We start from the raw sequence: 13,344 nt of genomic DNA on the forward strand, positions 1-13,344 counted from the left end.
TCCCTGGAGTCCAGTGGCTGGTTGACCCAGTCCCTGGAGTCCAGTGGCTGGTTGACCCAGTCCCTGGAGTCCAGTGGCTGGTTGACCCAGTCCCTGGAGTCCAGTGGCTGGTTGACCCAGTCCCTGGAGTCCAGTGGCTGGTTGACCCAGTCCCTGGAGTCCAGTGGCTGGTTGACCCAGTTCCTGGAGTACAGTGGTTTTGTACTCTAATCTTTGGAGTCAAGTGTTCTTGTACTTTAGTCCTACGAGCAAATTGATTTCATGCCTCAGTCCCTGGTGTGTAGTGGGCACTAGAATGCCTCCCTGCTGTTTACGCATCTTCGTGTCCCCTCTACAGATACGCTGATTTCATGAACCTTTCTGTTCTTACTACAAGCTGGTATCTCAACCCTTTCCCACAACCCTAATGATTTTGCTTCCTAGAGAAACTCTTTCTTTATATATATTGTAAAACACATATATAATAAACGATAACACTGTTGCCGTCCTGGGGACACCGCTATTGATGATGCATTGGTGGTGTAATGAGTGATTAGCTTCCAACACTGCCCCCTATGGGTGCATCTAGCTAACAACTTTGCTGCAAAGAATAATGGTCCTAGCAATTTTGAAGCCATAAAAATATCGTTCGGGTTAACCCTAAAATCTACAAAAAATAGTACTCTTACTCCAAACTTAGTTGTCAACATCAATGTTACATTCTTATAACATCTCCAGTCACAAAAAAATAAAAATAAATACAGTATGATCAAGATCTTTAAAAAAAATTGTCTATTTATTAAAATACAAAAACACAAGATAAAAATATTGTAATACAATTATAGTATAAAACGTGCTGACCACTTTAAATATGAAATAGCTCCGAAAACACAGACTTGTGCACTTTGAATTTTAATGGTGATTTATGTATAAAGGAAAATCAAATTAAAAAAATCAAAACAAAAAGTTCCCGTCGCTGGACGTCCCTAGCCACCATTACAGCAGATAGGACTGCCTGTGAGTTATTTCTATTTTCTAGGTCAATGTTCCCCAACTTGCGACTCTCCAGTTATTACACAACTACAATACCCAGCATGCCCTGACAGCTGAAGCCTGTCATTTTGCAACAGCAGTGGAGCCACAGTTTGGAGACCACTGTTCTGGCGGTGCTGTACCCACGGATTAGGGATGTAGCGGGTACAATACTGCGGACGTACTTTTACAACATTGTGATGTATGCTGGATATATAAATTATATATAAAGATCCGACTATTATTTCAGTACAAAATATATTTTTGTAATTTTTTTTTTCATACATATAGCAGCTGCTGAATTTATCCGGTTGCCATTGGAAACAGACAACGGCTCAGCTCCACCCCAGACCTTAGACATGTGGCCTAACCGATTAAAAGGATTGTTTCACCAATACAACCGCTGTTTATATGCCCTATCAGGCAAATGGATGTCATAGATGGTGGACCCACGCGCTATGTATCAAAAGGGAAATCTGTTCTGTTAGAGCGTTTCCCTTCTGACAGCCCAGACGTATCCATCCATTACATGCACAGCCGGTGCCGAGGAAATGTGTGGCTGCCCGTAACGTCCCTCGGCGAGAACAGCTGATCGCCGGGGGTTAGATCGGTCATCTTCTTCAACCCATGTGAGCTCCCACAATGCACTCGTTTTCAGTAACCGGAAGCCAGCAGAATTCTAGCTTTAGATATGAATGGATAAGAAATACTTTACCTCAAGATCATACAAGATAAATAAAGCAAAGTTTATGTGGATTTTACGGTGGTTGTTTGCCTTTAAATTACCCGTTTGGTCGCATATAATGTAATAAGTCATCATAGCTGTTGCCAAAAGTCAGAGACTTTTTTTTTTTTTTTCAAGGCCTGAGCCAGTATCGGGTTTATATTTTAACATTAAAGGGGTTAGAAATATGGTCAGTTAACAGAGGGGGGTTATTCAGGGCTCATCTATTACGCCTCGTGCACACGACCGAGTGCGCCATCCGAGTCCCGTCAGTGATCCAAGGAAAGAGAGGACATGTTCTATCTTTCCTCGGATCAGAGCCTCGGACCATTTTTCACGGACCCGATTCAACCGCTAAAGTGAATGGGTCAGTGAAGACTATTGGGTGCCAAGCTGATGCCGTCAAAAACCACCAGAGTGGCACAATGGTCGTGTGCAAGAGACGTTAGCGCAGTGCTTCTTCCACTCACATTGACTTTACCACTTATCACATGATTATCTAGGTGAGGATAAAATGATATTAATTTAAGGTGCAAACCAGTAAAAGTTCTCAATCACCCAACACAATGATAGAATAACACACGTCACAAATATCATTTATCCAGTAGCCTCATCATGTAGAGCGTCAGAACAATGTATTTTCCGTCTGGTTCACCAGTTATGGGATATCCGCTCTCCACAGATCACTGGCTCCTTTACCTGCTAGAATCAAAATATTTTTTAGGAAAGCTTTCTTTACATTTTTTATATTCCAGATTATGAAGAAAAACGCAGAATGACATTGTACCAGAAACAGCGCCACCCTTGTTTATGGGCTGTGTGTGGTATTGCAGCTCATTCCCATTCTACTGAATGTAATACCAGACATTGGGCAAAGGTGGTGCTGTTTCCGAAGAAAGAAAAGCTAATTTTCATTCATTGGGTAACTAGGTGGTCACCGACAATGTCGTCAATCATTCGGATATGCCAGGATGACCACTTTGTGATGCCAGAACTGATGCACTGTAAGGTGGTGGTCCTGGCACATCTTCATAAACTACAGGGCATTGCCAGGAGCCACCTAGTTAACCCAATTATTGCCTCTGTGAAAGAGACCCCATATTCCAGGAGAAGGTATTAGAAAGGACTTAATCCTAAAATAAAATCTATCTAGTGGTTATAAGTTCTATAAAGCCGTTTATACAAATCATAGTAAAGTTAAATAATCTGCTCAGGCTTTCCTTAGTTATATCGGTTTCCTGCAAAGTTGGGTGACAGCCAATATGGCTGCCATGTTGTCACCCACCTTTACTGCAGTCCTGACCAGGGGTCTAGGAAAGCTGGGTGACAACCTATATGGCCGCTACTACAACTCCCACAGTGGTTGTCACCCAACAATCCCAGAAATAAGTATCTAAGAGTTCGTTAGAATTAACAACTTGACAGAAGAGGACGACGACTTCAGGACTGGTGATTTCCCATAAGTCCCACATACCTGGAAGGCAGAACGTCTCGTCCAGGTGCCGGTCAGGATTGTGCCCTATTAAAATGAATATTTGCAATCACTTGAAATGAATCCTTCACCAGCTCTTCACAGATCCCATCAGTAAAGTTCACCAACGCCGACTTTCTGTATCCGAACTGTGAACTGGACGTCCGGTCATTCCCAGCAGCCTGGAGGAAAGATGTGAAGATCATCCATAACTGGAGGCACCAGAGAGATCAGTAATGTCTGTATTCACATCTGCATCAGAGGCTCCGTTATATATCTGGTCAAAAAGGTCGGACAAAATAGTGCAGCATGTTGCGCCATGTCTTGCAAAACAACGGACACCCTGATGGAAACCCGATGGCACCTATTAAAGTCAATAAGTTCTGTCCGGCATGCAACGGATCAGGCACTTCCGATATTTTAATTGTTCTGCTCATATGTCATAGCAAAACAAGGGAAAAACCAAACAGAGGTGAATAAAGCCTTAGCCACAATCTACAAGAGTTTTATCTATGTCATTTCTACTGTATCCATTTAGCTCGTATCTAGCTCACATGTAGCTCGTATCTAGCTCGTATCTAGCTCGTATCTAGCTCGTATCTAGCTCGTATCTAGCTCATATCTAGCTCATATCTAGCTCATATCTAGCTCATATCTAGCTCCATTGAAACATATAGGCTGCATACACAAAACAATAAAAAAAAAATATATATATATATATATATATATATATATATATATATATATATATATGACTATTTATAAAGCTGCTTCACTTTTTATTTCAGTTGCATTAGAACAATTGAAACAATGCGGTTGTGAAGGTGAGAGAGAGGCAGAGGATTTGGAGCCTTGTTTTTGAAAAATGTTCCTCGGATACCTATAAAGATAATAAGTTATGATATTATGGTGGACTAAACTTTTATAAAAAAAAAAAAATTGTGTACTTGTGGGTCGTTCAGGGTTAATACTTCTTGGCATTTTCCACTTAATTCTTATTGCGAATTAACTTGTTTGTCAATCCGGGCAAGAAGCTTTAATACGGAGCCAATGTACACGTAGCAGGTAAATATACCTGTAAGTCACATAACCCCGGAGCACTTCTGGTTGAAATTAGAGAAACATGAGCACCCGGTTGTTAAATATTTATTGCATGCACTAGAATGAGATCATTGGGTATAGGTGAAATATCACGCAGCGGAGTAAAATGCAAGATCCCTGAGAAGCTGCGGGGGGACTTCCGATAAGCAATGATGATTCGTTTGTGGTCCCTTGCTTGCCTACTTCCCCTCATGACATTATAACAATCGCCCCTATTGCAGTACCAAAAAAATAAATAAAAATAAATGTATGTATTGTACCCAAGTTTAGATTAGTAAACAAATATCCTGAAATACTTTGTGCTGCTGAGAACCCTGCTAGTTTTACTATAGAACACTCAGTCTGTGGTTCTCGACTTCTCTTTTCCGTTCATCACATCATGAAACGGCTATTATTACATATTACATGAGTGGATAGGTCACTGCCTGCTACACAACCAATAAATGCATCCCCTTAAATACTTTGTGCTGCTGAGAATCCTGATCCTTCCATTCTATTATCTTTTGGTGAGTGGCCTCCTGCTTCCCGCCTTGCATAATGACACTGCCCTTCTCCTTACGAACATAATCATACAAGTTAATGGGTCACTGCCTCACAAAACACCAACATACTCATCTCCTGCTGCTGGAAACAATATTACAGCATTATTTAAAGTGATTGTACCATAAATCCATATGGACGTCATAGACTAGGGGGTCGCCTGCTCAGGACCCCTTCTAAGAACCAGAACAGAAAGCTGCCCTGTTGGAGGGGTTTCTGCTTTGGCGGACCCAGCCCGTCCACGGAGGACATAGGCGTCCATTCGTTTAAACGGTCGCTACGCAGTACTTTATTTCCTGAGGCAGAGCTGGAGAGGAAGCTAAAGGTGATGTGGACAATGCATTCCGCTTTCTGTCAGCCAGAACACCAAGACTGCAAACCACCAGGTATTAACCCCTTAATTTACCTTAGGCCACATGGGAAGAAAGTATTAACCCCCTCATATACTCTAGACCGCAAGGTATCAAACCCATTTCAATCTAGACCACCAGAAAATAAAATATGAATCCCCACGTCTACCCTAGACCACCAGAACTAGTGACATTAACCCCTCCACTACCCTAGACCACCAGAACTAGTGACATTAACCCCTCCACTACCCTAGACCACCAGAACTAGTGACATTAACCCCTCCACTACCCTAGACCACCAGGGAAGTTTTCATTTGTATGACTTTATTTTATTCTTATTTTCGGCAGTCTATACCTGGGCGCATCTTATAGTCTGAAAAAACACAGTACATACCAGAAAAGGGCTGCTGTAGATCACGGAAGACCATTGTATTTTTTCTTTTCCGTTGGTACATTTAATTTTTTGATATTCTGAAATGCGGTCGTTCATAACATCAGTCATTGATGCCTCCACCTGTCCACCTGCCTCTCGTGTGGTCATTGATAGGAATAGATTGCAGAATCCTTCTTCAGGCACCACACATTTTTCATCCTCATCCTGGCTACTATTTATCACAGACTCGGGGACAGTTTCAAATTTTTCCCGAGATATTTTAGAATATGTCCAGATGGCATCACATAAGACTCTGCTGATCAGCTCGTCTGTAACCTTTAGAAGCAATCGGTGTGTGTTGTCCTGCGGAGGGTTTGGCACTATTAATCTGTTATTGTCACCTCTACAAAACTGCTGTATTTGCAAGTCCTGACCGGGAGTTTTGTTTTCTACCCTAGGTTCATCGGGGAATGTATGTAAACCTCTCGGGGAAAGATCACCGCCCGGTTGACAGGGAGAAGCAACTTGTACATCATTATTATTTTCTGAGGACTCCAAACTGCATAACCTTGACTGGTTGATGTCTTTTTCTGAAGAATTCTTCCCTTTATCCTTCTCCCTACATTGTCTTCTTCTTGAAACTTCACCACCTTGATCCTGTGGTGGAAAATCTCTTGGAGATGGACCATCACCGAATGAAAAATCATCATCCTCATCCTTCTGTGGATCAGATCCATCCATTTCATCAAACAACAAGTGCGAGATCTGTCCAGGTCGGACAAACACGCCGCAATTCATAGAACAATGAAAATATCGGATGCCTTCGTACCTTCCATCGTTGTCTCCATCTGGCTTATCAAGGGCGACTCCTGCCCAAAAACCCTCTTTGAAGGACGTCAACCCTTTGAACATTAAAGTTCCTGGCTTTGAAAGTTTGACCAGTACCCTATCTCCAATCTCAAAGGTAGAGAGAGGGTCATGAACGCCATCTTCGACTTTGGACGTTAGGAATGGTCTACACGGCTTTGCCGGGGAATTTTTTGTGTTCTCAGTCTCAAGTTGAGAATTTTCATGGTTTCCGTCATCTGGTGGAAGGAGAGTGTCCTCTGTTAGAAGGCTATCGTATAGTAAATGGATCTCATCTATGAGGCTGGCTTCCCTACTACTTTGTAAACTTTCAGTTCTGGATAAAAGTATCTCCTCGGGTGGGGTGGGGAAGTCTTCTGTGTCGCTCTCACCACTTCTAACTGAGCCTGGGTCTCTTGGGAGAGACGGGAGCTCTTCACTTTGATCCTGTTGTGGGGAACACCAGTCTGCGCTATCGTAGGAAAGCTTTTCATCAACTGGAGACAAGATTTCTGACAAGGTATCTTCAATAGGTTGCAGAACTTGGTCTGTGATGAATATGATGTCTCCCTGACTCCGATGTGGAAAGCTTTTAATCTGAAATAAATCTTTTGAAGTTGTAGCATGAAATGGCATCATCTCAATTTTCCTGCAGATTGCACTTTCCGTAACAGATTGTTTTTCATTCGTTTCTGTCACTCTGTGCCGGTCTTTAGTGTCAGGTGAACTCATTTCAGCTGCATTACCGTCCTCTTTCGGACTCATTGACGTCGACTTCTGTATGTCCGTAACACTGACTTCGCTACGGTCCCGATTTTCAGGAGTATGGTTTATACCATACGTTTTTGTATCGGATTCTGTCAAGTCCTCAGAGGTTGGGAAGGATTCGCATGCCAAAGGAGCCGTTTCAGTCTTGCTTTGCGTCTCTTTCAAAACCAAGATGACCGGTTTTCGAGAATCTGGAGGTTTTGACGGGGAAGACGTTGGCTTAGACTTGTCTTCTTCAGACACAAGATCCCCTTTTATATTTTTTTCATCCTGATTTAGGATTTTCTCACCGCATTGCTTGTCTAATTGTCCACCAGGGACCTCTGGAGATTCAATGTCGAACACCTCAGAATCGCCACTCTCAGTGTCTTCGCCACCTTGCCCTCGGTCAGATGCAGAGATGGAACTTTCCGAGATTTCAATAAGTTTAGCTGAAACTTTTTGAAATTCTGCAAGCGAGGGAGAGAGTGCGGCACCGTGTAATGCCCGGGAGAGGATTTCTGGATTGGAAGGCGCCGAGATACTCTGAGAACTGTGATCATTGATTGGTTCAGTTACCAAGCGGTTATCACTTGCAGTTTCTTGGGTTGCAAGTATTGGAAGATCTAAAAATGTAACAATACAAATTATTTAATAATTTTCTCAATACACAACGGTTATAAAAAATGCACATAGGGAAAATGGACCATATCCAAAGCTACCAAACATATTAGGGCTATAGAGTCCAGTATCTAAGTATATTATAATGCTAACAACAAGTACCATACACTACATCATAGACCACTAATGGCCATTTATCGAGTACCAATAAAAAAAACAATGGATTACAGTAGATGGAGCGGTGTACACCAATCGCAGAAGGAAGAATAAACATGGCTTTCTATCACATGTAAAACTAGGACAGTGCTGATGTCTATGCCCTCCTATCCTGAACCCACCTGCAACTTTAGCACAATTCTACATTTTCACCAACTTTTATAAATTTTCGATGAAGTTTTCTAAATGATCGACCTTTCACAACCACAAATATGTATATGCCAAAAAATATGACATTGAACATAAGAGTCCACTCATATCTTACCTTGTGTGAGTTCTTCTGCGCTCTCAACTTCTGCAGGTTCTCTCTTTTTACCCTTGTTTTTCAAGGGGAGATTATTCCTAGAGTAGAAAAGAATAATAATATACGTGAATAATCTTGAACATTTGTATACATCGATGAATATAAAATCTACCACTGCTGCCTTTAGGCACAGATATAAGCCAGCCATAGACACCATATAGCTGTTGGCTGTAACACGCACGACACAACAGGGAAAATAAGTATCTCCTCTGGAGCCTCTTATCTTCAGGGGTAACAATAGTTGAGGACAGAAAAATACTACCTTCCCGATCCATAGTACCCCAACAGCAGTTTTCGGACGAGTATGCCGGGCACTATAGAGGTTAGATTGCTAACTGGTGATTTAGTCAGGATTCACATTTTTACCTGTGTTCTCCTGCAGCAATCCTGTCCGCGTCTTGCATATTTACAAATATCTCCACCTCGCTGTTGTTCACAGAGATCTCTTCCTGATGAAAATATACATGAAGAAGTAGTCAAATATGCATTAATATCTACAGTAGAATATATCACTTCTGATCGGTAAGGGTCCAACTGATGGGACCCCACCTACCATGCAGGGAATTGCAGCACAGCTATTCAAGAGAACAGTCTGTGGCTGGTAGCGCCCCTGTGTAGGGGAACCCCTTCATTCTCAGGATCGGTGGGGGTCCCACCAATCAGAAAGTAATAGAACATTCTAGTGATCTGCCATTACTTTCAATGATGGGAAAAGCCCTTTAAAAGGGGTTGTCTCATGAAGACACCCTCGCCCATTTGCCCTATTAGGGCATATGGACGTCATAGAGGGGGTACACTGCTCAGCTAAGCTTAAGTCATTCATAAATATGGCTCCCTAGGGGTGATGGATCTGTAAAACAGTTGCCTAACAGTGGCATTTGTCTCACATAGACTAATAGTATCCGTTTAACGGATATGTCATGAAAAGCCCATGACGTAGAAGTTAAACGGTTACATCATGAACTGGGGTCATGAACGTTAATGAGGTATCCATTATAGTCTATGGGGGACGGACGCCACTGTTAGGAATCCATCACAGCTTCAGTTTAACATATACTTCAGATATTTTTCCTGGCGTATACGTCAAATGAAGACTAAAAAAACTGTGTGAAAGGGTCCTTAGTAAGATGGCTTTCTAAGACAGCTGGATAGCAACTTATATGTGCCACCATTACAACAAGCATTAACACCCAGCTTTCTTACACCCCTGCATAAACAGGTCTAATTATGAAGCAATATGGGAGTAGGAAACCTACACCTGCATAACAAGGCAGATATTCCTTTCCGGACTAAAGAAAAGCTGGATGACAACACTGCAGGAGCTGTAACGGCGGACATATTGGTAGCCCTCCATCATTCTCAGAATCAGATAAAACATAAGTTGCTGAACAGATGACGATTATTGATAGGAAAATGTGGTGTAATAACTCCCCTATATAAAGCACGACCCAAATACAAAGTTGCTACGTAATATATGTATATGAGTGTATAATGCGCATACATGAGCCGGGTCCCACTGTCTTGGCGGTGAGTGATTGCTCAGATCTTCCGGAGTCGTTGGAGAGGTCGGACACAGAGATCCCGTCACTCGCGTTCTGTCACCTGGTAAAGAATTGCCCTCGGCTGCTCCATCTGCAATTCATAAAGATACATTAGGTTGCCTTTCTCTTCTCCCGTGCACCATCGCGGTTAATATTTTTATTTATGTAACACAAGCGGTGATAAATTCTTTGCTGCTAAACATTAATACAGACAAATGTATGCAGAAAGTTGATTTATGTAGTCACAGGGAAAGCCATTTATATTTACACACCGAAATGTGTATCTTAGCTTTGATTGGCTAAGAGTTTTGAATGGTAAAAGAGGTCCACAGCGACATATCTGGTCAAGGGAAAGTTGGGTGGCAACCAATATGGTCGCCACTACAGAACACACATGGGTTGTAATGGTGCTCTGTCTGGTTCTGCTTTGATCTAAACCGTGCGACGAAGCAGGACTGAAGGAAAGCAGAGTAAGAACCGCTGTGGAAGTAATAATTGTATCCATACTGGTGGACACCCAAGTTTCCCTGGAACAGATTTAACTAAGAAACGTCTGGATACAATTTAGTAACGACAGACAGAAGGAGCCGACTCAAAGACCCAACAAAATGTATTGTCATTACCACAACACACTAGCCATGTCCTCACGGATATAATTACAGAAAAGGACAAGTGTGCTCCATACATTCCTCCTAAAACACTCTGTGCTGCTGTGTGCTCTGTATATTCACACCAAAATATAGGGTATTATATTAATGAGGGTCTTATGCTCGGTTATTGGCGCAGTTCTTGTAGAGCATATCTTTGTAACAGACTGATACACTAAGATGGAAGCTGCTGTCCATTCTAGGAGGGTGTACTCGCTCGTGTTCATGCTGCTATGGCCACCTCTACACTTCATATGTGTGTAACCTTATTATTATTATAGGTTTGCTGGGTACTACAATACCCGATACTTAACAGGATATCCCGACCAAAAACATTTAGGATAATATGTCATAAATGTCTGATAGATGGGAGTCCCAGAGGTGACCCAACACCTGCTATGCAATCCAAGCCGGTCGGTGTCTGCAGAAAATAGAAGATGATGGGAATTTATGGCGTAGCCAATAGATATGCCATGAATGTCTTTGGTTGGTATACCCCTTTAAAAACAGGTTTGCTGCCTGAAACTACCTGTTAAAGACACAGAAACTGATCGTAAATTGACATTTGGAACCTATACTGAGAATATATAGAGTGAATTCTTTACAGGTAAAAGGTAGTTATAGTAACGGAGTCTTCAACAGGGAAATCTCAGGCAGAAATCCCAAGGTACATATGTCTTTTCCTTATGGATACGGTCTGGTATCATGGTCTTATCATAGATTTTATTTCATAACCCAGGATCACATGAACTATATAGGCTGGTATCAGCAGTACATAACATTACCTGGTTTTACTGCAATATAATCCGCCTTCTCTTCTGCTTCTTTACTGCCCTGAGGGTCACATTTTCTAAGAGATGATTTATCACAGACCTCTGGAACAGGAGATGTACTCTTATCCATTGCCATTTGTGTCCTATAGAAAAATAAAAACAGTTACCACGACCTCGCCAGCCTTTTAAAAGACCATTTGGGGCAGAAGTGATAGAATGTGTAATGTTTAGTGCAGAGTCTAAGGGGGCGGAGCATGACACAAGAATTCAAGAACACTAAAAGAGTAAACTTGGTATAGCACACTAGATGTACCACAGTTTATCAGTTTTGCCAATTACAAACAAACCCTGTTTAGTCTGATCCTGCAGTCACACTCCTTTGCATCTATCCCCGAATTCTTAATAACATACATTTTATAGGTTAGAGTGAAGTAAGAAACAGAAAAATAGCAATGTGACTGCGAGATCAGACTACAGAGTGTTTGTTTGTAGTCTGTTACCATGGAGACACATAGGTCTCGATAGGTGTAAACACAAAATAGTAGAAGATCTTTAATTAAGACTATTAGATATAATAGATACATTTTTCTCTTTAGATGCATTGGAACAATTAAAAAATGCTTACAAAGGACGATCTTCCCTTTAAATATTTTTTCGCATTGAGATCTCAAGGTAAAGACAAAAAAGATACCAAGGTGGTCACTATATCACATACTGAAATGTTTTCATTGTGTGGGTTATTTCTGCAATGTCATCATCTTCGGAGAGGTCAGAAACGGCTGACTGCGTATCCTGGTTTAGATCCTCAGAAGCCAAGGTGGAATCACGGAATGTGTTGTGTCTGGACTGCTGTGTGGAAGGATCAAGGTCAGTCAGTTCCGGTGCCTAAAGGGTAAGAATATGTCTCAAGATCTGTGTAACATCAAAGCAGAAGAAAAACTGCGGTCGTGTAGTGAGGAGGAACAAGGGTGGTTCTGGACCCCCGTTCTAGCAATGGGTAGACGTCCCAGCGGGGGGGCCACAGCGATCAGACTCTTATCACCTAACCTGTGGATAGATGATAATGGTCTATTCTGGGAATACCCGTTTAATAATTGTATAATGAAGTCAAGTATCTTTCTTATCCATCTAGTTTATATTCACTGCCAGCAAGCTCATATCTTAAGAGGAAAACAATTGCTATTTCTGAAAATCTCTCCTGCTCACGCAGCTGCTGCGATTGTTACAATGTGATCAGTGTGGAGTCTGGGACTGCAGAGAGTTTTGTGCTGCTGCAGTGTTTAGGTCACAGAGAATTGCCCAAACTGAATACATTGTAACGCACCTTCCAGACGCTGCGCGAGTAAGACAAGGTCAGAGCACATTTTCAACTTCTGAATGTAAACAGACAACCTTTCAATGCACGGCATTATCATTCAGAACATAAATATAGTCAATTTGATTATTCCAGACCTGAAGAGACACCCCAGAATTGTGCAGTTTCTGCTGGACGTGGGCCGCAGACTGCTGTATCCTCAGTATCTCCTTCTGCTGTCTCAGCAACAGCTTCCTCTCCTGGTGGGCAGCCTTGTAAATATTGTGCAAGTGCCTAATTTCTGCCTGTGGAGAACAAAATGACCCATAGATAAGCAATGAATTAAGGACCAATGATATGAGCCAATGATCAGGAAAACCAGTGATCAGCTATGAACGGGGAAACGCTCGTTCCTCACCTGATCGTATTGTTTATGCAGCATTAAATATTATCATTGTCGGCAGCACATCTCATTGTGTAAATAGGGAGACACGCTGCCGACATGATGCAAATGTATGGGGACGAGCGATCGTTCGTCCCCACATATAACCAATCACTGCTCCTTGTGAAAGGAGCAAATGAGCGCCGATCAGTGAGCCGTTTCATTGATCGGTGCCAGTTCACGGCACATATTGGCCGGTGTAAGAGGACGTTTACTTGTATGTGTTAATTAGCCATTGTCATTTATCCATGGCCAGTGAACGCAGCAGTCGCCGTGTTGTCCATGATGACGTCACCGCCGTAGCTAGAGCTTGACTTAGGTCACATGACCACGGATGAAATGT

At 42.1% G+C, this 13,344-nt stretch overlaps 1 protein-coding gene across 1 annotated transcript in view; it reads right to left on the bottom strand.

Annotated features, from left to right (window-relative positions):
- Positions 1-756: 756 nt before the first annotated feature.
- Positions 757-13,344, bottom strand: part of CCDC187 (coiled-coil domain containing 187) — a 72,014-nt gene continuing 59,426 nt past the window's right edge. The window contains exons 22-30 of the mRNA XM_075835166.1: positions 12,718-12,864; positions 11,981-12,150; positions 11,278-11,408; positions 9,806-9,936; positions 8,671-8,753; positions 8,266-8,342; positions 5,592-7,789; positions 3,210-3,388; positions 757-2,437 (exon numbers count right to left, since the gene is read on the bottom strand). Of these exons, the coding sequence (XP_075691281.1) occupies positions 3,242-3,388; positions 5,592-7,789; positions 8,266-8,342; positions 8,671-8,753; positions 9,806-9,936; positions 11,278-11,408; positions 11,981-12,150; positions 12,718-12,864 (3,084 nt within the window). The 3' untranslated portion in view covers positions 757-2,437; positions 3,210-3,241. The remainder of the gene's footprint in view (positions 2,438-3,209; positions 3,389-5,591; positions 7,790-8,265; positions 8,343-8,670; positions 8,754-9,805; positions 9,937-11,277; positions 11,409-11,980; positions 12,151-12,717; positions 12,865-13,344) is intronic.

Source organism: Rhinoderma darwinii, chromosome 8 (assembly GCF_050947455.1).
Source record: "Rhinoderma darwinii isolate aRhiDar2 chromosome 8, aRhiDar2.hap1, whole genome shotgun sequence".
Lineage (NCBI taxonomy): Eukaryota > Metazoa > Chordata > Amphibia > Anura > Rhinodermatidae > Rhinoderma > Rhinoderma darwinii.